Source organism: Salvia miltiorrhiza, chromosome 7, assembly GCF_028751815.1.
Source record: "Salvia miltiorrhiza cultivar Shanhuang (shh) chromosome 7, IMPLAD_Smil_shh, whole genome shotgun sequence".
NCBI classification, from domain to species: Eukaryota; Viridiplantae; Streptophyta; class Magnoliopsida; order Lamiales; family Lamiaceae; genus Salvia; species Salvia miltiorrhiza.
In genome coordinates, this window is record NC_080393.1 from 7,979,554 (window position 1) to 8,002,250 (window position 22,697).

A 22,697-nucleotide genomic window follows, 5' to 3' on the forward strand; every position below is an offset into this window, starting at 1 on the left:
CAACATTTTTAGACATATTATAATTTTTTTTTTCAAAATTTGGGGGGGGGGGGGGGGGGGCTGCCCCCCTGGCTACGCCCCTGCATACATAGAGTTGTATACTTGTATCCGTAAAAAGCTCAAGGAACACTAATTTAGTGAAAGCCCTTACTATTTTAGAGCGAATTTTGTGTAAGATTGTTTAATATGTCAAAATTCATCAAATGTGGCGACACAGACATGAACATAATTTGGAAGGAGTTTACCAAATTTGATTTATTTATTTGTTTTGAAAAAAATCAAATGAAAAAAGTAGTTTATTTATTTATTTATTGTATTACTTATCTTATTTTTATTTAGTAAGTAGTGAAGGGTGTGTACCTGTAAGAGATGAGGGGGGCTTATGCCTGGACCAAGTAGTTTTTATTCATCAAAATTTTGACTTTTTTAAGTGAATTTTTTCATACAAAAGCTCTTTTCTTCAAAATCATACTAATGAGACGTATCAAAACTTAGATCCGAACATCATGAAATTTGAATATATAATACTGTATGTGAGTTTGGATATTATTTTGACGTATGAGATAATTTTATACTCCAATTTACTAGATTAATGGAAGAGAAATGTTTGTAGGAAAAGAAACAAAAAACAGTATAGTGAATGGGGGGCCATTTGGTGAAAGAAAACCTGTAAGTCTACTCCTCGTTTCCCGTTTCAATGCCCCGCAAATGATGACTCATTTGTGGCCCCCACCTTTTTATTATTTCCTCTTTCAAATTTTAAATCTCCACCCTTATTTACTATTTCCACACTTTCTCATTTTTTTTAGTACCTTCGGTAAATATTGTTTCATTTTACGCGATTTGTATAAACATGTGTGCTCATATATCAAAATCAGAGATGCCTCAACTGAATATAGTATGACCGGACAAATAGATTATATAAATATATTTTACGTAATTCACATGAAATATCATTTTTATCTTTTTGTCCAAAAATTTTCATTTTTATAATTTTGATATTGGAAATGTATATTGTTTAAATTTCCAGCTCTTTTTTTATTTTTACTCATGTTGATTTGTAACGATAATTTTATTTATTTGATACAAGGTAATAATTTTTTCATATAAAATTTGATAGTATTGAATTCATAAGCTTGCGTCGCATATATCATTTGTACTCTCCCCCCAAAAAAAGAAAGCTTACGAGTTTCTCATAATACTGAACTAAAATTAAAGAAACGGCATTTAAACCTCCCATTCTTCTCTGAGCAACTGACATTTTTCACATCCTCATCCATTTATGAATTATGATAGATAACAAATCACACAAAATTCTTTTCTCTTGAAAGAACAATTAAAAGAAGAAAATATAGTTAAATAATAAAAAACAGAATTAAATAGGAAAAAAGAAAAAAGAAGAGCATAAAAGCAAGGCCATTTTATGGCACCCTTTCCCGCTTCCCTTTCTCTCTCATAAACTCTCCCATGGCGTCTTCTTCTTCTTCCAACCCGAACCCGTCATTCCTCAACGGGTTCGACCCGAACTCCATACCCAACACCACCTTCGTCCAAGCCGAGCCGTCCACGTTCCGGGCCGTGGTCCAGCGCCTCACCGGCGCATCCCCCGCCAAGATCGCCGGAAAACCCATCTCCGGCGATATGGGTCCCCGGCGGCCCGCCTTCAAGCTCCACGAACGGCGGGCGACCGCCAGGAAGCTGGAGATCACGCTGCATTCTCACCGGGAAAGCGCGGTGATGGCGTCGCCGGTGTCGCCGCTGGAGTACCTGGCGGCGCGTGGGAGCCCGAGATCGCCGGAAGAAAGGGCGATTGCTGAAAAGGGATTTTATTTGCACCCGAGCCCGTTGAGCACGCCCAGAGGATCCGACCCGCCGGAGCTGCTGCCGCTGTTCCCGCTGCATTCGCCAAGAGATACTAATTAGTTATACCTCATCATCATCATCTTCATTAATTAGTTTGCTAATCGCGTAATTAGTAGTGCTAATGCGCTATTGTTTTTGTTGGAGTAATATTTAGTTCTTGGTTTAGTAGTATAATATAAATGTGTGTGTATAATGCTTAGAAGTTAGAAAGTGGCATGTGATACTAGTGGTTGATTTGTGTGATGTTAACTAAGGTTATCTAGTGAGTAATGTGGTGTTGAGCAATTTTGTTATTTTAATGTGGCATTGAATTTTATTAATTGTGGAGAAAGAGAGATTACATAATGTTGCATCAGTTTGTGGGAGATATATCCAACTCCAACTTATTCATGTTGTAGTTTCAGTTTTGTGTGCATGGAATCTCAATAGCCGGCACCCTGTATTGTATATTCCTATTTTTGGATAATGTATATAGGAAAAAATATTTGTATCCTGTTTTTTAGGTGGAAAAAAATAAAAAATAAAAAAATATTTGTATCCTAAATTATTGATTGTTTGATCAAAATATTTTAAATTCTTGATAATTATAATAAAATATACGAATTGTCTAAAAATTAATAAAAATAGCTGGAACTTTTGACTATCAGTCTATCACTATAAAATATATATAAACTATTTGAAATTAAGAAAAATATCCGATTGTTCAATTTTCGACAATTTATTTCATATCTCGTAGATTAGAGCATCCGCATTGGGACCTCCTTGATAGCCTCCTTGATAGCCTCCTTGATAGTGTTTGTGTTATTGAGTAGGTAGTGCTGCATTGGGGTTCCTTGATAGCCTCCTTGATAATATTAGTTTTGATTTTTATGTTTTTCCTTTAAATTTAATTGCATAATTTAATTGCATAATTTAAATTGCATATTTAAATACTGGATTAAACATAAAATTTAAAATTACTTAAAACATAAAAAAAATACATAAAAATTTAAAAACACCAAAAAAAAAATACATAAAAATTTAAAAACACCTAAAACATTATTAAAATCACATAATTAAAAGCCTAGGATAAACCACGACGCCTGAGCACGTCGGCGACCATGGACGCGTGCAATGCACGTTGTTCCGGAGTCATCTGCGTCGTATCCGTGTTCAGGAGCTGCATATCGAGCTCCCTCTCCCGGAGATCGTTCCTCCGCTGGTACTGGGCGGTGAATGCCCTCATCTGCTGGTCGGACCTGTCCAACCTCTCCACTATTTCCGGTGGAGGATCCGAGCTCGTATGCGACGCTGCAGCCTTCCCTTTCCCTTTCGCCGCCTTAGCCGCCGCCTTCGCCGCCTTGTTGCCAATGGGCCGAGCAGAAGAGATCTCCTCGCCCGACGCCGAGGTGGTGAAGCCGCCCTCTTCCGTAGTCTTTGTCCTCTTGGAGGAATGCACGTCTCCAAGGAGGTACATCGACTTGAACTTGGGATTGTGCCGGAGAGTTCTCCACGCGTTCCAGAAATTGAAGGAGGCATTGGTTGGGCTTCTAGCCTTGAAGATGGTTTGGGCCTTTTCACGAATCATATCATCCGAATGACCGGACGGCCAATTGTTGCTCGTCTCCACCCAAACAGCTTCCCAGAGACGCACATCCGCGCTCACCCGGGACCAGTGGCCTTGAAGTTGCTTAATGCCGAGGTCGACGCCGAGGATGGGGCTCACACGTTCGCGGATCCGGCCCCAATATGACTCTCCCTTCTGATCCGTCCCACGGATCGAGTCGTTGGTCTCCTCCGCCCAAATTTGGAAGATGAGATCCGTATGCTCTGGAAGGTAAGTATGACGATAAACTTTTGGTTTGTCGTGCTTCATTTTGGTGGCCTTTTCCTTCCTCCGGCCGCCTTTTTTTGGTGGGGAGACACGAGCACTCACCGGTTCTTCCTCGGGCGGGCTCTCCTCCAAGTTGATTCCTCCCATATCGGGATGATAATCGGAGGAGAGATCAGGGCACCAATTTGGATCGTAGAAAGGGTTGTGTGGATCCATGACCGAGAAAATTGTAGGAGAAGAACAGGTGTGAAGAGAAGAAGGAAGAAGGATGAAGGAAGAAGGAGAAGAGGTGTGGAGAAGAGAAGAAGAAGATGGGTGTTTTAAAGAAGAGAAGAAGGGAAAATTTAAAAAAAAAAAAAAAAATTAAATCCGTCGGTCAAAGGTGCGGAGACCGAGGAGCTGCAGTCAAAAAGTGTATATAAATTCGAATTTTCGATTTTTTCATTTTTTTTTTAAATTGGGCTCGTGCATTGCACGCGCCATCTCCTTCGCCCTATCGAGGATACTCGATAACTCGAGGAGTCCTCGAGGAGCTCCTCGCCGCATCGCCCTCCTCGAGGACGATGGTCTCCTCGAGTACCCCATCGAGGACCCGCGATGCGGGTGCTCTTAGTCTGGGGTATTTTTGTTTGTCTTTTTGATAATTTGTGCACTTTATTGTAATTATCAGAAAATAGCTCTTAGGGTGCGTTTGCTTTTTATCCCTCTAAATGAAGGGATAATATAATGGAGTATAAACTTATCATTTAAAGTGAGAACCATATTTGTTATATTTTTGGTTTGAAGGATAATATATTTATCCACGCCTTACAAAGTGGTATAAAATTATACCAGGTATAAAATTATCCTTATTCCAAGGAATAAGGAGCTGCCCGAAAAATTATACAACATGTCCGAATTTTATTAACATCAAAGCAAACGAATTATAAGGTGGTAAATGTAGTTTATCCCTCCCTTATACTAGATTTATACCATTGATCTATCCATAATTTAACTGATGAGATTTAATCTTAGAGAAATTGTATTTAAATCTATAAAATTTATGTATAACACGTATGAATTTCCAGTGTAAATGTCTGAATTGCGAAAATTAAAAATTTCGCTATCCATGAAATTCAAAGTCAGGAGACCATGAATTCATCTAATAAGGTGATGAATTAACCGTAGTAATAAATATTTTATTTTTTAAGAGTTTTTTTTAGTCTCCCCATATATACATATATTGCAATTAAATTATTTTTTAAAAGAAGCAGCTTAGTATATCTGACTCCTTCATCTATTGCTCTCAATGTTCATGATTATTGTAAAAAAATTGAATTTGTAGAAATTTTTAGGTGGGCTTAAGATTTCTTCTTCTTCTTCTTCTTCTTTTTTCATAGCAAGAAATTAAACTCGCGACGATTATCTAATAGGTGAATTTTCAGAATATACTATTGAAAGAAGTAACAAGTCGTTTAATTTTTACTCAAAACCCAATCTTTTCTTTTAGCGAGGGAAAAGATGAATGCGGTGATCTTGGGTACATCAGAGTGTATCGTACAATCGGGTTATACATTCATTTAAACTTTGACCCGCACTCTAATTTGAATCCATATTCTAATCCAACCCATATAAATAATACTATTTTGGGTACGGATCAACTTAGTTGTACGGTACACCTAGGTGTACTCAAGATTTTGTGAACATTGAATTCATTAGTTAAGAAATATCGCCATGTAGTCGAATAAAAAACTCCTCAGTCTAACAACACGGTTTTGGACAAAACAACGCTAACTACACAAGGCTATGAACTGCTCTGTTTGCCGTTATAAACATATGGGAAATAGTAATAAGAAATTTTCAATACTGTATTATAGTTTAATTATTGTTTTGACTTTAATTTGATAAACTCACCGGCTCATTATTTAATAAACCTGAACTGTAGTCGGCATTATTTTATAAAATTGCATTTACAATTTTCAATTACAATTGTTACAAATTAATTATTGAAATTAAATCTACAATAGTGTATAAGCAAATTTATATTGTAGAATTTAAAATACTCACTTTGATATATTTTTTTTTTTGATAAACTCACTTTGATAACTTGTACTTGGAAAGTACACACTTTAACAAAAATTATGTAGCATTTATTTAGTGGACTAAAATATCTTAATGTTTCAATCATATTTGCACTTGAAAAATGTGATGTGTGTATAGAAGAGGATAGCAATAATTACGGAAGGAAACGTCGGGGACAAACATATTATTATACGTATATGAAATTTAATAACACGAAAAGAAAAAAGAGAAAGAAAAACAATTTCGATGAAACAAGAGAGTAGTATGAATTCAATGTGGACGAGCTTGACATGACATGTATTTTATTTCAAAGATAACTAAAGTTGAACTTGACAAGGCATGAATCAAATAATATTTTACATCGTTCAACCAAAAATTAAGGTGAGAAACCTCAAGTCTCTTCACCTCTATCTCTCTCCCTCTCTACCCATCAAATTAAGTACTATCCCCTCCCCTATCAGGTTGTATTACAACTAATGTGAAGCCCCATTTCTTCCAGAATATTTTCATGACTGAGAAGAATAAATGCCCCAAAAGACTTATTCTCGCTCCTCTGTCTTTCTTCAACGAACTGAAGCGCATATTGATTGTTGACTGTACAGGCCATTCACACCATTTGTGAACTGCTGCCGGTTTCTCCGCCGCTTGGTGACAAGCACAAAGCCTTCCCCATCTCTGGTCTTATTCTTATTTACATCTGCCACCTTCTGGCTCTCGCCGTTGTTGGTCTCTGGTGTCGCTGCCTTTTCATCATTGCCATAAAGTATCTTTATGATTGCACTGTCATTTGCAATTGCTTCAGCTGAATTGCTCGAATACTCATGCTTCTTTTCAGTCGCAGCTGGAGGATCTGAAGTTTTCTGCACAGATTTTACAATGAAACTGAGCAGTATCTGCCTTGCTAACTCTGCTTTCTCTGCGTCAGAACTGGTTCTCCTCGGTCTTTCCCCTCTAACACCGCTTGTAACTTTCTCATCGACCTTCTCACCCCCAGAACCAGCACCAACCACAGGATTTTCAGAATCAATCGTGGGTTTCGAATCTTCTGTAGCTGCGTTAGTTTGCCATGCTCTTCTAGGAACATATTCAGGTGCATGTGGGTTCATTGTCTTTGGAGACGCAACACCGTTTCTTTCAGTAACTGGGATTTGATAACTCAAAACCGCAGGTCGAATCCGGAAACTCTGGCTTGCTCTATAATACATAGGTGATCTAGGACCACAAGGAACTGGCGCAGCAACTGAAGGGAAACCCACTGGTTCGCTAAGTGTGCCTTGGCTGGCTAGAATGTCATAAACGCTAGTGGCAGCAGTTGATTGCAGTGAATGGGGCAAAATAAAGGCACTTGGACTGAATGGCTGAGCAGCGGCTGAGAGTTTGCTTCCATTCGTTTCTACAGTTTTCTCCTGATCTTGAGTTTCTTGAGTATCACCTTCATTGTCTCCTTTTGCATCTTCACAATCTGGTAAGGAGTCATCTAGAGAAACTCCTCCCCCGTCATGCTGGGTTGTCTCTTTCGGACTAATGCATATCTGGTGGTCAGTTTTTTCCTCACTTAATTCTTCAACTTTCTCCAGTAAGGGCTTTAGAACCGTACCTGGCGCAGCCACTGCTACTTCTTTGTACGACAACGACTTTGAAGCTAATGCTGTGAGAGTGGCAGGAACCGGAGATACTTTGGATGCTGAAGTGGGAGAAGTTTTGGTTCCCAAAATCTTCGGGGGCACTTTACTCGAATCATCAGTAATATTTAAGCTTACAGTGCCAGGTTGTTTTGTTAGAGATGCTTCAGCAAAAACAGTCTTAAGTGTGACCTTATGCCCCTGAGAAACAGCCTCCTTTCTGTAACCGACGTCCTTATAGTTGGAGTGTGCTGAATTAACCTTTAACTTGGCAAGATCTGGATTCTTTCTGTTGAACTTTCTTGTAGCGCCGTTTCCTGCCCGTCCTTCTGAAGTAGCTTCCTGCCACCCTTCTTCTGACTTTCCTTCTAGGACGAGTTGGTCTGAAGGTGGACGATCATATCTGGTTTCAGCAACCTTGACAAGCACTTCAGAGGATTTATTATCTTCCTTGTCCGGTTCACCGCTACTTTCCTCCACTACAGCACTTATTTTGACACTTCCAATAATAATAGGGTCTTCATTCCTTTCCTCTCGCTGCTCTCTAGGGGATTTATCACCGACTTGAATAGCCTAAGAATTGATATAATGAAAAGGCAGTAAATTAGCCATAGATGCAGAAGTTAATCTCTCTTATCTAACTAGGAAAGAACAATGAGAAGAATACTATGCATCGAGGACTTGAAAATTCTGTTTCAAAAAATGCAGAACATTAATACCTTAAGGCGTCGTTTCCTCTGAGCATCCATGGCCTTTGAGTCCTGATCAGGACTTATATAATCAAGGAGATCTGACACACTGTAGAACATGTTTAAAGGATTTGGTTCGCCAGTCTGTTGAAAGAAGGTTCAACCAAGTTATTGAAAATATCGGATCAATACCTCAAATGACCTTTGCTGGCAATAGATGCATCTGGTTTTGGGGTTCCATTGCGTGCTGCTTCTTGCTGTTCCAATGCTTTTGACTCAAAATACTCGAGCCATGCAGCAGCATCCTGCAAGATACCCAGAAATTAAATTACATATTTAGTCATTTTTTGATAAATTGCCACATGGTAGGCATTTCTAAATAAGCTGCAGTAAATACATCACAATTTTATGTCTTTAACATAAAAGTGGATGAAAGAACAATATTATGACAATAAACATCACTGTAATGAAGAATATTATGATGGAAAGCTTTTTAAACAGCCTATACAACCGACAGTCAGCAGGGAGTAGTAAAAAAGTGCGAATACACCCCAAAAAACTCAAAATAATGTTCCCTTCTATCAGCAATTAAGCAACATAAATCCATTAAATGTCCAGTCTCATCATAGCAGTAGCAATCTACTGCATAAGCGAAAATGAAGAAATGTGTGGGAACCTGAGTACGAAGATCCTCTGCTCCCAGTTTAGCCTGAAGAATTTGTAAAGTAGTTTGCTCGTGCTGCACACTGAGTGTATATGCTTCCATCAATGAAAGAGCTATGGCTATGGCATGATAACTAGCAGCCGTCTGCAAGACATAGCAAGAATGGTTTTCATGTAAGGTCCAGTTTTCAGTAACATGGTTGTCATATCACATGCATGTAAGCTGTCCATTTATGTTAATGCCAGTCGAGGAATATGCATATTACATGTTAATATCTGTCACATGGTGTTCTGTATGATTGAGATATAGAAAGGGCAAAATAGACCTGGATGTGATCCGCTCCTAATAGTCTTTGGTTGCACTTAAGGGCTTCATGTAGATATCTGAGAGCAACATGAACATTTCCCATGCCTTCTTCCATCATAGCTACATTTATGTAAGTAGCTGCTGTATTTGGGTGAGAAAGCCCACATGTGAAATGGAGAAGAAACAATGCACGGTTGACATATCTGTCCAAAGTCAAAAACAATTAATACTAAAGAATTTAGGTTATAAAGTATGACAGAGACAACTACAAGCACAGAATTACAAATGAGATTCAGTTTCTAAACTGAATTTGCTATATTTGAAAGATACGCCACTATGGAAAACAAAATTAAAGATCGAGACAAGACAGAACAATCTAGAATCGTATCAACTCACTTCAGAGCCAATTCAATATGCTGAAGGCGATAATAAAATACTGATAGATCCCCATAGCTCTTCATTGTATCTGGATGGTCAAGCCCCAGCTCTCTTTCATTGATATCCAATGCCTTCTGCTGATATATAGTCGCCTATACAACATAATTTCCGATAACAATGAACTTAAGGAGTTATATTAAACATCATCCAACTGTACACACAATCAAGATGTCACCATACCAAGGCACCTGCTTTCTTAGGGAACAAGCATCATATGCAAATTAACACAAAAGAGGCTCATTTACTTCTAAGTTCCTTCATGCCAGAGAGAGATGAAAAGTGGTACCGTTGCTAACGCTGACCCAAACTACACAGTATAATAATAATATTTTTTAGCAAGTTTCATACATCAATTATTTCTCGGGAGCATCACAATTCTGAGCTTTGTAATCCCAAGAATGATATTCTTCTTTACCATACATAGAAATATGGAATTTGGAAATTCCATTGTCTGCTTAAAGACACCAAAGATATGTCTATTTATAATAAAACTATATACACAACTGAAACAAAAACTTTCATGTTACCTGATTAAAGTCTCCAGTGTGATACAGGACAACAGCAAGAAGACTGTAAGCACTAGCAGTTGTACGATGATAAGGACCGCACACAGCTATCATCTTTGCCAGAGCCTTCAATTTCACATAATGCAAATTCAATGTTGAGTCATGAAAACATGACTTAAATGATAATGTGGAGCACCAAATTATATTATATACCACTAAATAAATACCTTTGTTCCATAATTAACAGCATCTTCCAGCTTCCCTTTATCTAGAGCAATCTTGGATGACTCAAGTAGAGTTCGCCCATCAGCAGAAGAGCACCCTACATGCTGTAAACATGAAGTGAAGAAAGTCGCTAAGAAACCATCGTTTAGAAACTACATGAACTCATTTGCTACATGATGTGCTCCTACCTTGCAAATGGGCACTAAGCTGATAATATCAGAATTTGTGAATGGGGTGGAGCATTCCAAATCATAGTCCTTAGGCACCAGCTCTAACCCAACCTATGAAAGAGGTATTCGATAAACCCTTCCAAGTTACGAAAATAAACAAGAAATAGTACCTTATGACAAAGACCCCTCAGAATCGATAACTTTCTCAAGTGTTGTAGTTCATCTTTCAATTTCCAACCAAATCTTTTCTCCAAAATTGCCCGCAACCATTGCAATTTAAGAGTCTGATCGCTGCTTTCAGCATTGCAGGATCCCAGCAAGAAATTTAATGTTGTGGCTATAGCAGCAGACATGTTATCCATGCTCTCAACAGAAGCAATAACAGCTCGAACTACATGCTTATAAGCTCGCGTAACCATTTCATGAATACAAAGAGACTGTATATGCGGAAGCTTATCTGCAAGTTCGACCTGATTCAAGCAAAATCAAATTAATCTCTACCTAATAAGAAAATTGAGAAATTTAGAGGAGAGCAGTCTTTTCACACATAAAAAGAATCAGAAATTGTTTACCCACCACACGACCTAAGGAACGCATCTGTAATCCTCTAAGATGCATGAAATCAGTCAGTGTACGACCATCAACTGGAGAAAGTTCAAGTGATGCAAAGTCCGTAACCTGAAAAAAAAAAGATAGTAGATTAGAAAGGTGGAATGGGCATAAGCTATAGGGACATTCTAATAGTTCACTATAATTTAAGTTCTTAGTGAAATAATACCAGCTTGGGTAAAGCAACATCATCGTAATACTCAAATGCCATCTTGACCAGTTCATCCATTGACTGCATGTCAAAACAGTGAATCAATATAGTATAAAAGCCAAGAGTTAAGAAATCAAAACATGAAAGGGCTTTTGGAATTAGGTAAAAAAAATGCAACTGTAGGTACTCTGTTATTGTTACTCCAGAAGTCATCAAAATGGCAACACTATATGTTAGGCCATGGCCAATCAGGTGACAAAACATACTCATTTAACAAAAGTTGATTGAAGTAAATATTGCAAACAATGTGGGGTCCTGATTTCCCTGCTATATAGCTACACTGCAAGGACTGGCAATGATGTGGGCAATAATGTTGCTGCCAATTTTCTAATACGAACTCAAGCAATCAACAGCTCAGTTTAGAGTAAAAGCAAATGAGTGATGGGGTTTCACTTTCATCGGTCTTCCTTTGTGTCTTTCCAGTTACCCAAATCTCCCCCTATACACACTCAATTTGGATGGGAGGAAGATTGAAAATTGGGACATTCAGCATCTAAGTAAAACTTCAGGTTTCTCATAAATTTTAAATATAGCAGCCGACCATTATAATGGTGACAGTGTCAAATCAATAGATTTCTAGAGCTGCTAAGCTGGTATAGAAGGGAGAAATATTGGATTGGGGAACAAATAATTTTTATAAAGGAAAAAAATAGCAGTTCACAGACATTGGAGAGAGACATGCACCAGCACATATATATCTAATAAGTGAGAGATATGGGAATGAAAACACTCTCAAAATGATGCATCTCTGGTACACACCAATGGTGCATGGATGCCTCTTTGGCCTTTTCACTTACTGTTGTATTCTTTCAATTACATTTTCTACGTGAAGCTATCTCTCAATCTTTTGAGAGCCAGCAATTGAATTTTGGGAAGCTAGAGAGAACCGTCAAATAATGTGCATTGATATAATGAACTTAATAGTATTAAAGAAAATAATACCTTTGTATGAAGGCCAGTCCCAGTATCTTTCAATCGCAAGAAAGCATCTTCAGGAACATATTTTAGCAACTCATAATCAGACGCACAAAATTTCCCATCTTCTGTATTGTCTTCCATGATTGTGCTGCTGGATCCAGCATTCTGTTCTTCATCATAGCCATAAGCACCAGGGGATTTCTTTTCTCTTGCCTTTAGCAGTTTAAATTGTTTACCGAGTCCCTTAACCACTGGTTCAACCTTATTTCCATCTTTGTGGCTTGAAGAATTATTATCTATTGGGGTTTCCTGCTTTTGTAGATGCTGCACCCAACAAGAACCAAGTTCCCATCTGATACAACTTTCTGCTGTTGCAGGATTCTTGTCCAGCTTTGTTAGACAATCATTTATTACTTTCTGGACCAGAGATCTCGAAGTCTCAACAACCATGCAATCAGAATGCAGAGCTTGCCCTCTGACTGGTGATTCCACACTAGGCATGTTAAGCATTAAGCGCAAACTGTAAAAACATCCCAGTCAGTTCATATTATATTGGGCTAGTTTTCCTACAAAATCCCAGCAATAACCCAGAAGAAGTTTCAAGCATATAATCAACAAACATAAACTTGATCTGCTAGAGAGAATGAGAGATTATATAATCCAGCAATGTCAGATTATTCGGCAATTGTGAGTAATTTGACATATCAAACTGACTTATAGTTGCCGAGAATTAGCCTAAACCCAATTTTCGGTGCTATCAACTTCATTCTAAAACAAATAACATGCATATAACACTGTCAAATCCAGCAAGCAAGCCCCGCATAAGGTACACCTATCATTTAAAGTTTCAAAAACGAATTACAACATGGATCATAAAACATTTGATATAATTACTATTCTCAGTTATCGCCCACTTGTTCATCATTACAGAAATGAGAAAACCTTACAGGTTCTACTAATAACTTACTTCTGTTACAGGAACAGATGGAAACAACTGCTGACTAAAGGAGCTAACATATTATTCCATATTGACTCAGACAACATTTCTTTGTTAAACGTAATCACACCATTAAAGTAAGAATTTACACTAGGAAACATAAATGTTAGAACCTGTTAATATTAAGGGCATTGGCCCCCCCATCAGGTTGGTCCTCAATTTCAATATCTTTTAAAAGGTTCCTTCCGCTTTTTACATCACCAACAACCTTGACTGTGGCAGTGTAGCCACGATGCTTGACAACTACAATACCCAAAGAAGAAGTATCCTGAAAGCAGAGACAGATTGTTTCATGCTCAAAGATTACAAAAGTCACGAAAAGGAAAGAGTTCACTTAAATAAGAGTGTGTGCCTTCAATTATAGGCTTAGGAGAGACGATGGTTGCATATTTTAATGAAAATGGATAATCCTACTGAATGTTTTTGTGGGTGTAGAATGGATGTCCCATTGAACGTTTTTTTCTGCTTTGTATTATTGCAGAAAAAATAAGCTTTTATGCACTTCCCATATTGGCAGGATTTAATAATATAATGAGAGTGGAAGTTACTCACATGTACAACAACACTTTCATCGGCGGTTACTCCTTTTAGTATGTTTCTCTGGGAAACTTCCTTCACGGATTCATTCATTGTTTTGCTGCCGATAATCTTGAGTTCCCTTTTCAAGCTAGTATCTGCCTCATCTCGTTTGACTGTAATATTTAGGTCTCCAAGTCTGGTCTCAAACACAACTGAACCCGAAGAAAATTTTGATGCAGCCATAGCATTAGAGTCTATGACTTTCTGTATGGATGAAACAGCTTTAAAAATGGAGACATCCAGAAATAGATTATGAACCAAAAAAGCCTTTCTATCACGAACAACTCTCTCTTCCTCTGTTTTGCAAGGAAGGCTTGCCAATATTGCAAAATCTGTTGCCCATGGCCTATGATCGTACTCTCCCTGTCTTCCCTGGCCTCCACCATTTCCTCCCCAGTTTTCATCCTCCATTGGGAGGGGCACATAGTGAGATGCGGAATCAGCAATCGAGGGAGGAGCAAGCCAAGTATTGGCACGGAAACCATATGGAAGGTTACCAAACTGTAAAAAGCATCATAGTGAGTCATCTATCCTTTCAATAACTCCAAGTTAAGATAGTTACTTAAGCTAAAGAGATGATCACCTTATTGTGTTCAACAAAAGCTTTCATCAAGGATGCATATGCCTGCAAATAAACATCACATTTTTAGTCTTGTCACCAAAAACAAGGTTTTGCTGCAAGTATGTGCATTACAGTAATCAGAACCAACAGTCAGCTAATGTTCAATTATTTGAGAACTAGTTTCTGGATTCTGGACTGTAAAATTCTTATAGTCAAAATAAATATTTAAGTATACCGTGGATCAGAGTCATCAAGGTTTGACTGAATAGTGAAACAAATAGAAACACCTTTCTCCATGTGCTTCTTTTAGTGCATCTTTCTATCTGATTCTGTTTACTAGATTCAGATGGATAAGCACTGAAATTTGGATCAACAAAATCATATAGAATCACTCACATTGGCAAAAGCTTGACTTTGCTGTTGCAGTAAATCCACCAGAGAATGGTTCTGCAAGTATTGTTTCCCCAAAGTATAGAAACCTTTCGCGGATGCCATCACTTGTATGATCTTCCCATTGCATATCTTTATCTGCAAGCATGTTGCAAGACCATCAGTCCTCAATCCCCAGGAAAATATACCATGTGTACCAAAAGTATTGTTACTATTTGCAATAAGCAATCGTTCTACGCAAACTAATTATTTCATTTTAAAGAAAACTTGGAACTATTAATGTAGTTTTGCTTCATTAAAGAAGTGCGATAATGCCAACAGTTCTTCATAAATGTGGCATATTCATATTCACCAAAACACGGACATTTCCAGAAATAAAAGGATTTTCAAATAATGACCTGCATTTCGAAATAATCGCCATCTCGCCTCGTTTCTCCGTCTTTACTTTCCACTCTTTTCAAATCTAAAAATGGCAAAATCTAAATAAATAAATAAAAAGAAGAAGATAACGACCAACATATGAAAGCATATGACATAACAGAAAAGAAAATAAGCTCACGTAGTATGGGCGGAGAGAGGTGTGAAAGAGAGAAGAACTCATAGAAATCCGAGAGCTTGGGAATGGGGTGAATCGCCACCATCTCGTAATTCCCCGAAACCACCGACTGCGTAGTCTCCGGCAACCGAGATTCTCCATCTTGCCGCGCTGGTACAGCCGTGCTCTGCTGTACTTTACTTTTCTTCGGACGAGATTCCGCTCCACCGCCGCCGCCGCCGCCCTTAGGCTTCGCGAAGCGCGTAGTACACGCGACGATATCGAGGAGCCTCCGCACGTGGGACACGGCACGTGACTCATCAGTGTAATCCTCTGTATTGACAGTGGCATTTTTGTTAATAATAGGGACTTTCCGGGCAATTATTTACTCATGCAATTATGACGTATAGTGTAGTGTGGGGGATTTGATCACGTTTTTTGTTGCGGTCTTATAGTATTTCAAATGTGATAATTAAATGTTGCTACGCAAAGCTAAACAAGATCTTTTATTGGAGTATGATCCGAATCAAATACTGTACTTAGAATAAGTATATAGAGAAGGGGGCCGTGGCAGAGGACCACATGCTTGATTTGAAATTTATGGACTTGTTTCACGTGTTAGGTTTTTTTTTTGCGAAAACGATATGTATTGATTGAACAAATACACTTTAAAGGGAAAAAATAACCATAATTGTCAATATCGTAACAAAAATATTTAGCTGACTTATATTAATGAAATGATACCTAACAACGCATTTGGTGATAATGATTTCAAATAGTGTTAGCAAAGTGATGTGGACTTTCTCCTGTGCATTGAGAATGGCAAATTTTGTGTTACATGTTTATATATACGAGCTTGTCGAGAGAAATCTATATTGAAATGTTAAAAGAAGATAAATCCAAATTTTAAATATCAGTTGAATATATTAATTTCATACTCAAACTTTTAGTTCGTCCTCAAAATTCTATCCAAGTCAAGTCAAAGTTTCCTCGCTTTAAAAATGAATGACAAAAATTAATTAATATATCACATATGTATATATAAGGGGTGATAGCATGTAAACTATTGAATTTTAATCAAATTTTAAATTTGTGATTATAAATAAAATAGTGCATGTAAATGAGTATACTTTTAATTGATTCGGACATGCAACAGAGATTGATTTACTCCAAAATTGATGCTAACATGACTACCTGAAAATTTAATAAATCAATTTAGGTCGCAAAATGACTCAATTGGACACGCATAAATTTTTATGATATGCAAAATTAAAATTAAACTAAGGTTTTGATAATAGACTATTATCCTATAAATAAAGGTGGGTGGGTTTGACTCTGCATACATGCGCGAATATTTAAAGGTAACGTATACATGTATATTATTTTATCCTATACATCATTGTATATTTTATTGGAACTAACTCTCTCTTAGTTGAACTAGGGGAGTTTCCCCTACATTGTTTGAATACTAGTATTATGTAATTCCGGACGTTCATGGATAATTAAAGTATCTAATCAATGCATCCATTATTTATCTGACCCAACTTTGTAATTAACAATACTTACACGAAATATTAATAAAATATCTAAAGCTATCAAACATGAGGTGTTAATAATGCGACAAGCGATGCTGCATAGCAGGACCACAAGCTAACGACGCTCTATAAAACAATATAACCATGTTTGAATCGGTTATAAAAAAAGTAATACTCCCTCCGTCCCTGAAATAAGTTCCTCTTTTTCCTTTTTGGGACGTCCCCCAAATAAGTTCCTCTTTCTTTCTTTCCATTTTTGGACATTGACCCCACCACTAATAATACTTTATTTATTCTTACTTTTCACTTTTTCACCACTCCCAATACTAATTATAACATTTTTTCACCTTTTCACCACTCACAATACTAATTATAACATATTTTTCTCCCCTATCAATACACTTTATCATTTTTCCTTAAAACTCGTGCCGTCCCCAAAGAGGAACTTATTTTGGGGACGGAGGGAGTATTATTAACATTCCGAAAGTACTCCACTTTTTACTGCTTCAACTTTTTTCTATTAAAAAAATATATCATAGTTTCGCTGCTTATGATCATGCAATGCTCAATTTATTTCAAAACAACATAAAATAAATAGTAGTAGTAGTATTTATTTTATTTATAAAGCAGGCAACTCAAATAAAAACAACCACTTCATGTATTAGTTCATGCATGTTTATACTAAGAACCCCAATTAGCAAAATATTTTTCATTTGAGGAAATAAACAAGAAAATGAGAGTAAAACTTCGAAAAACTATGAGTTCGCAAGAATGCCGTATTTGTAGACGTGTGTGTGGGAATAATATATAGTACTCCCTCCGTCCCACTAATGAAGACACACTTTCCTTTTCGGGCTGTCCCAATAATAAAGACACATTCCAAAAAAGGAAAGAATTAGGGCATAAGATACACTAATTAATCTAGCTTCTCTCACTCTTTCCTCTCCGCCTCTCTCACTCTCTCGTCTCTCTCTCTCTCTCAATCTAGCTTCTCCGGCGAGCCTCCGACCACCGCTGAGCACCCCTCGCCTCTCCGACCACCGAACGCCCCTCGCCCCTCCGGTGAGCCTTCGATCGCTCGCGCACACACTGACGGGGGCAGAGGGCCGAGACCTAGCCCTAGCCCCGCCGAACAGCGCGGCGCCCCTCCCCCTCTCTTCTCCTTCTCCGGCCGACGGCGGCTCTGGGGCCGCGCCGCGACCGCCTTCCTTCTTCCCCTCGCATCTCTCTCTGTCCGACTCCTCTCTCTTCCCCGTCTCGGTTCTCCCTCATCTCTCTCGCTCATCTCTCTCTCCCTAGACTCTGTGTGCCGTGATTCTCATTTTTGGGTTAGGGACTAGGGTTTGCCGCGATTCGATTTTTGGGTTCGATTTTGGGTTTGATTTTGGGTTTGATTTCTGGGATTGATTTGGGGGTTGAATTTTTGAGGTGGTGGTGGTTGTCGTAGGCGGCGGTAGTGTCGATTTTGGGTATGAATTGGGGGTTGAATATCTGAGGCGGCGGTGGTGGTTGTCGGAGGTGGTGGTTGGCGGCGGTGGTGGTTGTCGATTTTGGGTTCGATTTTTGAAGTTAAAAAATTTAAATTCCAGCATAAACATTAAATAAATTCACTAAACTTAAACTAATCAAATACACTAATGATGTGGGCCACACCTAAACTATCTCACTTTATCACCTAAACTACCTCTTCTTAATCTCCGTGCCCAAATGAAGTGTGTCTTCATTATTGGGACGGAGGGAGTACTGTATATAGTCCAAAAATGGCATAGTATCTTTTTTAGAGTAAAAATGGCATAAAACTGAACAGACTCTTGCTAATAAAAAAAACAATACCCTGGTCCCCAATTTTAACACAAAATTATAATAAAACTTAATAAGAGAATCACGCCAAATAATTTGTGATGGTTGTGTTTTTCAATAGTCTACGTACCAAACTCTCGTTTTCATGTGAATTAATTGTCAATGATTCTCCCCATATAATATGCAAAACGGTAAGGGCATTACTCAAAAATAAAAATATAGTAGTAATATATATGTGCTGCAACATTAATATTTAGTCAGATTGCGTTTACTTTGATGGATAAATTTATTCATAGAAAAGGGTGGATAACAAAAATTTATATCTTTAAATGTTTTATTTCTTTTCCAACATTTGATACAAAAATATTTTTCCTTCTTTATTTTCACTTCAAGGATGGATAATATTATCCACTAAAAAATGGAGGGATAATATTATCCATCTTTGAAGTAAAAATAAGGAATGAAAAATGTTTGTGTCAAATGTTGGAAAAGAAATGAGACATTTAAAAGCATAAATTTTTCTTATCCATCATTTTTCATGAATAAATTTATCCACCAAAATAAACGCACCCTCAAAAAAAAGTAGGAGTATTAAATATTAGGCCTAAAATAAATGGGAACCACTTGTAAAGAGAAAGATGAAAAATAAGTTTATTGTATAAAATAAGTGGGGATCACTTGTTTAGAGTGTAAAGCAAACTGAGCTCCGAGTCTTAGGGAGCCAAATTATTTTTATTTTTGAACTAGGTGATTATCGATGCGACACACGATAATGGAAAGTAATCCATTATCAATGAGACGAAGGAGTAGTATTTTAATGCGCAGTTCTATTTTCAAAGCTAGCGGAGTTTCTTTTCAAGAATTTAAAATGAAACGATCAAAAATACTAAAATAGTAATGTAGCCACCCTGTAAGGTATATTCTTTTTCACCGAATAACTAAATGATGTTAAATTATGACATTTACCACACACAAAAAGAATAAACAAAGACACAAATAAATAAAGTTGTTGGGAAATCCGTCTAGTTGTACTAATTTTTATCGAAAAAATGGAAGCTGTTGTTGAGTAAACATAGCATTCAACTTCAAATAAAATTATTACTAAATTAAATTAAATTATAATTTTAAAGTACTAATATATAATTATATTATATTTCGAATTATTAATCACAAGATGACATCTTTGTCATATTTTTTTTATTATAGACAAATTTAATTAATGTAAAGTTGAGATTCAATTATTTTATTTGTAGAAGTTTGAATATATGTTTACCTTCATAAATTGCTTATGCTCCCCAAGAGAAGAAAACATAAAATAAAAGCCAGTAGAAAATCGTTGAAAATATATATACACATATGTATCTGATGTGTCTCTTTCTAGTTGTCCTTTTTGACTTGAAGTTTTAAATATTTTACAAATTTGAGTTTTTTCAAATATTACCCTTAAAAACATAAATCTCCTTTAAGAAATCCAAAATATTATTTCGCACCCCAAAAAAGGAGTTAATAATAAAATTAGATTTTCCAAAAAGAAAAGGTAGAAGAAAGAAGAAGAAGAAGTAAAACATAGAGTTGGCCACACAGCTGCCTAAAAGTGTTGTACCTGCAGCACTGAAATTGATACCTACCTTCAACCATTCTCAGCAAACATGGCTTCAGACCAACAACCTCCAACTTATCATTCAATTTGTGGCCTTTAACCTGTTTGCACACAATTCAATGCACCGTCATTTTCTCATGCTTTTACACATAATTGAATTCCAATAATGAAATTAAGCTACGTGAAAAATAAACACACAACAGCTCGTGAGGGAGAGAGAGACTGACTCGTTGCAGCTGAATTACCTCATGAGAGAGAGAATACTGTGTCAGGTGGCATGTTTCAACATTAACTGCCAAAAGCTTCTTCACATCCAGTATCTTATCAGTCGATATGCCCTTCATTTTCGTTAACAAAATTTAGGAGAGAGAGAGAGAGACAATTAGTTTTTGAGTTGATATTAATTAATTTTGAGTGTGAAGAGGGAAATGGAGAGTTAATGTGCGCATGGCTGTGTTGTACCTTGAGCACAACTTGAGTTTCGTATGGGGTGATGACAGCTATGTCAACAACACTTGGTACAACTGCAAAATGAAGGTTGTCAAAATTGATGAGAAAGAAATCAAAAATTAAAGAAAGAATCGAGAAACAAATAGATATGAATTTTGGGATTAATTTCTTACCTTTCTCTTCTTTCTTCTTCTTCTCATTCTTGGCTTTGTTTCCCTTGCTCCTACTTGACCTTGGGGCCATTCTCTCTGCAAATCTTTTTCTTCAAATCCTTATTTACTTTGTTTTTTTTCAGTCTAAATAAAAGGCGATTAATAGGTTAAATCCAAAGCTATATGAAACTCCAAAGAAAAAAGAAGATTAAAATTAAAAAGTGAGTTTGTTTTATGGGAGAAGAAGCTAAGAAACCATGCAAAAAGGGGGAAAAGGGAGAGGAGATTTAGAAGAGCAAAGGCAAAGTTTAGGAGATATAGAAAAGTGGTGAAGGTTTGGGAGAAGATAGATTGAGATAAGGGGGTTTTGGTTTTACCTTTGGATATGATGAGGATTTTGTTAAATAAATTGTGGCCTCTCCTTCTTGCTTTCTCCTGATTATCTATCCCCCACACAGGACTCTCTCTCTCTCTCTCAACAAACACACACAGTCACTTGTCTCACTTCTCTCTCTTCTCTCTTCAAACGATACATGTGAAGGCCCTTTTAAGAGAGCAATGTGTAGCCCATGCGGTTCGGAGCGGACCCAAACAGGAGCGGGTGGGGCTTAGAGGGTGACCGCTGATATTGCGCCACGTGGCGTTGCGGATGGGCCGGTCTTAATTTCTTCTCTTGTTTCTTCATTTGTTTGCTTCTATTCTTGTGTTTTTGTCATTGCTCTAATTGTGGGTGATTTTGAGACTTCCATTTTGGCCTCTCATTTTCATTTTCATTTTATTTATATATACTTTTGCTAGCTGGTCTTCCTGAGATTATGCTAATTAATTTTGCGGGTATATTATTGATACTAAGTTGAGTGATTATTTTTGAGCTCGACATGTGTAACGGCTTAATTTGTCGAATACATTTGCAATACAATGAATATTTGTTTTAAGTGTACGCCGCGGGTGTATAGTCTTCGATATAAAATGTTGGATTCGAATTGAGATACTTTTTTATGATCGAACGAAAAAATTATGTCGGTGTATACGACAATTTTACCATTATATATTGGAAGTGTTAGATTGAAATTGATGAACTTTTTATGACCAAACAAATAACTGTGATGACGTGTGTAACGACGGTGAAAAAATGTTGAATTTGAATTGAGATACCTTTTTTATGATCAAACGAATATTTATGTCGACGTGTGTGACAATTTTACCAATATATGCTGGAAGTGCTAGATTGAAATCGGTGAACTTTTTATGATCAAATAAATATTAATTGTGTCAGTTAAGATTCGAAGAAAATATTAGATTCGAATAAAGATATATATTATTTTATGATCAAACGAATATTTGTGTCAGTGTGTATTACAGTTTTATCGTTAAATATTGAATGTAGATTGAGATCGATGAACTTTTTATGATCAAATAAATAATTGTGATTACGTGTCTTAACAATTATATTTTTGTTTATTAAAAAGTGTTAAATTTAAAAATGTATTTCCCTTTTTTATGGTCGTACAAATGTTTGAATTGGGGTGTCGAAAGTGCTGGATTTAAATGGGCTCCATTTTTTATAATCAAATAATATTTGTGTTGGTTAAAAGAGCTAACTATCAAAATTATTTCTATTTACTATAAATATATCGTCAAAAACATGATTTTAAGGTGCATCATAATTACCGTTTAACCATCTCACTCTAAAACCCTTTAAAAAATAAGAATAATGATAAACACACATAATATGTGCGCACATAATTGGACTTTTTTGTCATTTTACATATTTTCGTAAAATAAGGAATTATTTTTATTTTATTTGAAATTACAATTTACATAAAGGGCCATGGAAATTATTAAGGAAAGGATTATCCATAAATCTTTCCTTAATAATTCAAAATCATATTCCTTTCAAAGTTCAATTATATGAACGGGATCTTAAGAATAATTAGTACAATCCCACGTCAAATAACTACAACAAAAAGTCAGCTTTGAACTAACATATGAGAGAATATAG

At 36.8% G+C, this 22,697-nt stretch overlaps 2 protein-coding genes across 3 annotated transcripts; one reads left to right on the forward strand and one right to left on the reverse strand.

The window, feature by feature from the left end:
• Window positions 1-1,266: 1,266 nt before the first annotated feature.
• Window positions 1,267-2,208, forward strand: LOC130992260 (VQ motif-containing protein 11-like). Its single transcript, XM_057916813.1, has one exon. The coding sequence runs from the start codon at window positions 1,468-1,470 to the stop codon at window positions 1,921-1,923; it is 456 nt and encodes a 151-aa protein (XP_057772796.1). The 5' UTR covers window positions 1,267-1,467; the 3' UTR covers window positions 1,924-2,208.
• A 3,814-nt stretch (window positions 2,209-6,022) lies between these two features.
• LOC130992261 (protein REDUCED CHLOROPLAST COVERAGE 3) lies at window positions 6,023-21,229 on the reverse strand. Of its 2 annotated transcripts, XM_057916815.1 has the most exons (24): window positions 21,073-21,229; window positions 20,717-20,839; window positions 20,556-20,617; window positions 20,339-20,431; window positions 20,122-20,194; window positions 15,183-15,491; window positions 15,022-15,086; window positions 14,630-14,761; window positions 14,255-14,296; window positions 13,645-14,172; window positions 13,206-13,360; window positions 12,120-12,615; window positions 11,136-11,198; window positions 10,934-11,035; window positions 10,528-10,827; window positions 10,376-10,468; window positions 10,190-10,291; window positions 9,984-10,088; window positions 9,415-9,548; window positions 9,038-9,221; window positions 8,725-8,856; window positions 8,241-8,353; window positions 8,079-8,157; window positions 6,023-7,932 (listed from the first exon to the last, which is right to left on the reverse strand). In XM_057916815.1, exons 2-24 carry the CDS (start codon window positions 20,784-20,786, stop codon window positions 6,301-6,303), a joined length of 5,064 nt encoding a protein of 1,687 aa, XP_057772798.1. In that variant the 5' UTR covers window positions 20,787-20,839; window positions 21,073-21,229; the 3' UTR covers window positions 6,023-6,300. The 2 variants fall into 2 exon arrangements, with proteins under 2 accessions (XP_057772798.1, XP_057772797.1); XM_057916814.1 differs by lacking the exon at window positions 21,073-21,229 and having other exon boundaries at window positions 20,717-21,064.
• Between the last annotated feature and the right edge of the window lie 1,468 nt (window positions 21,230-22,697).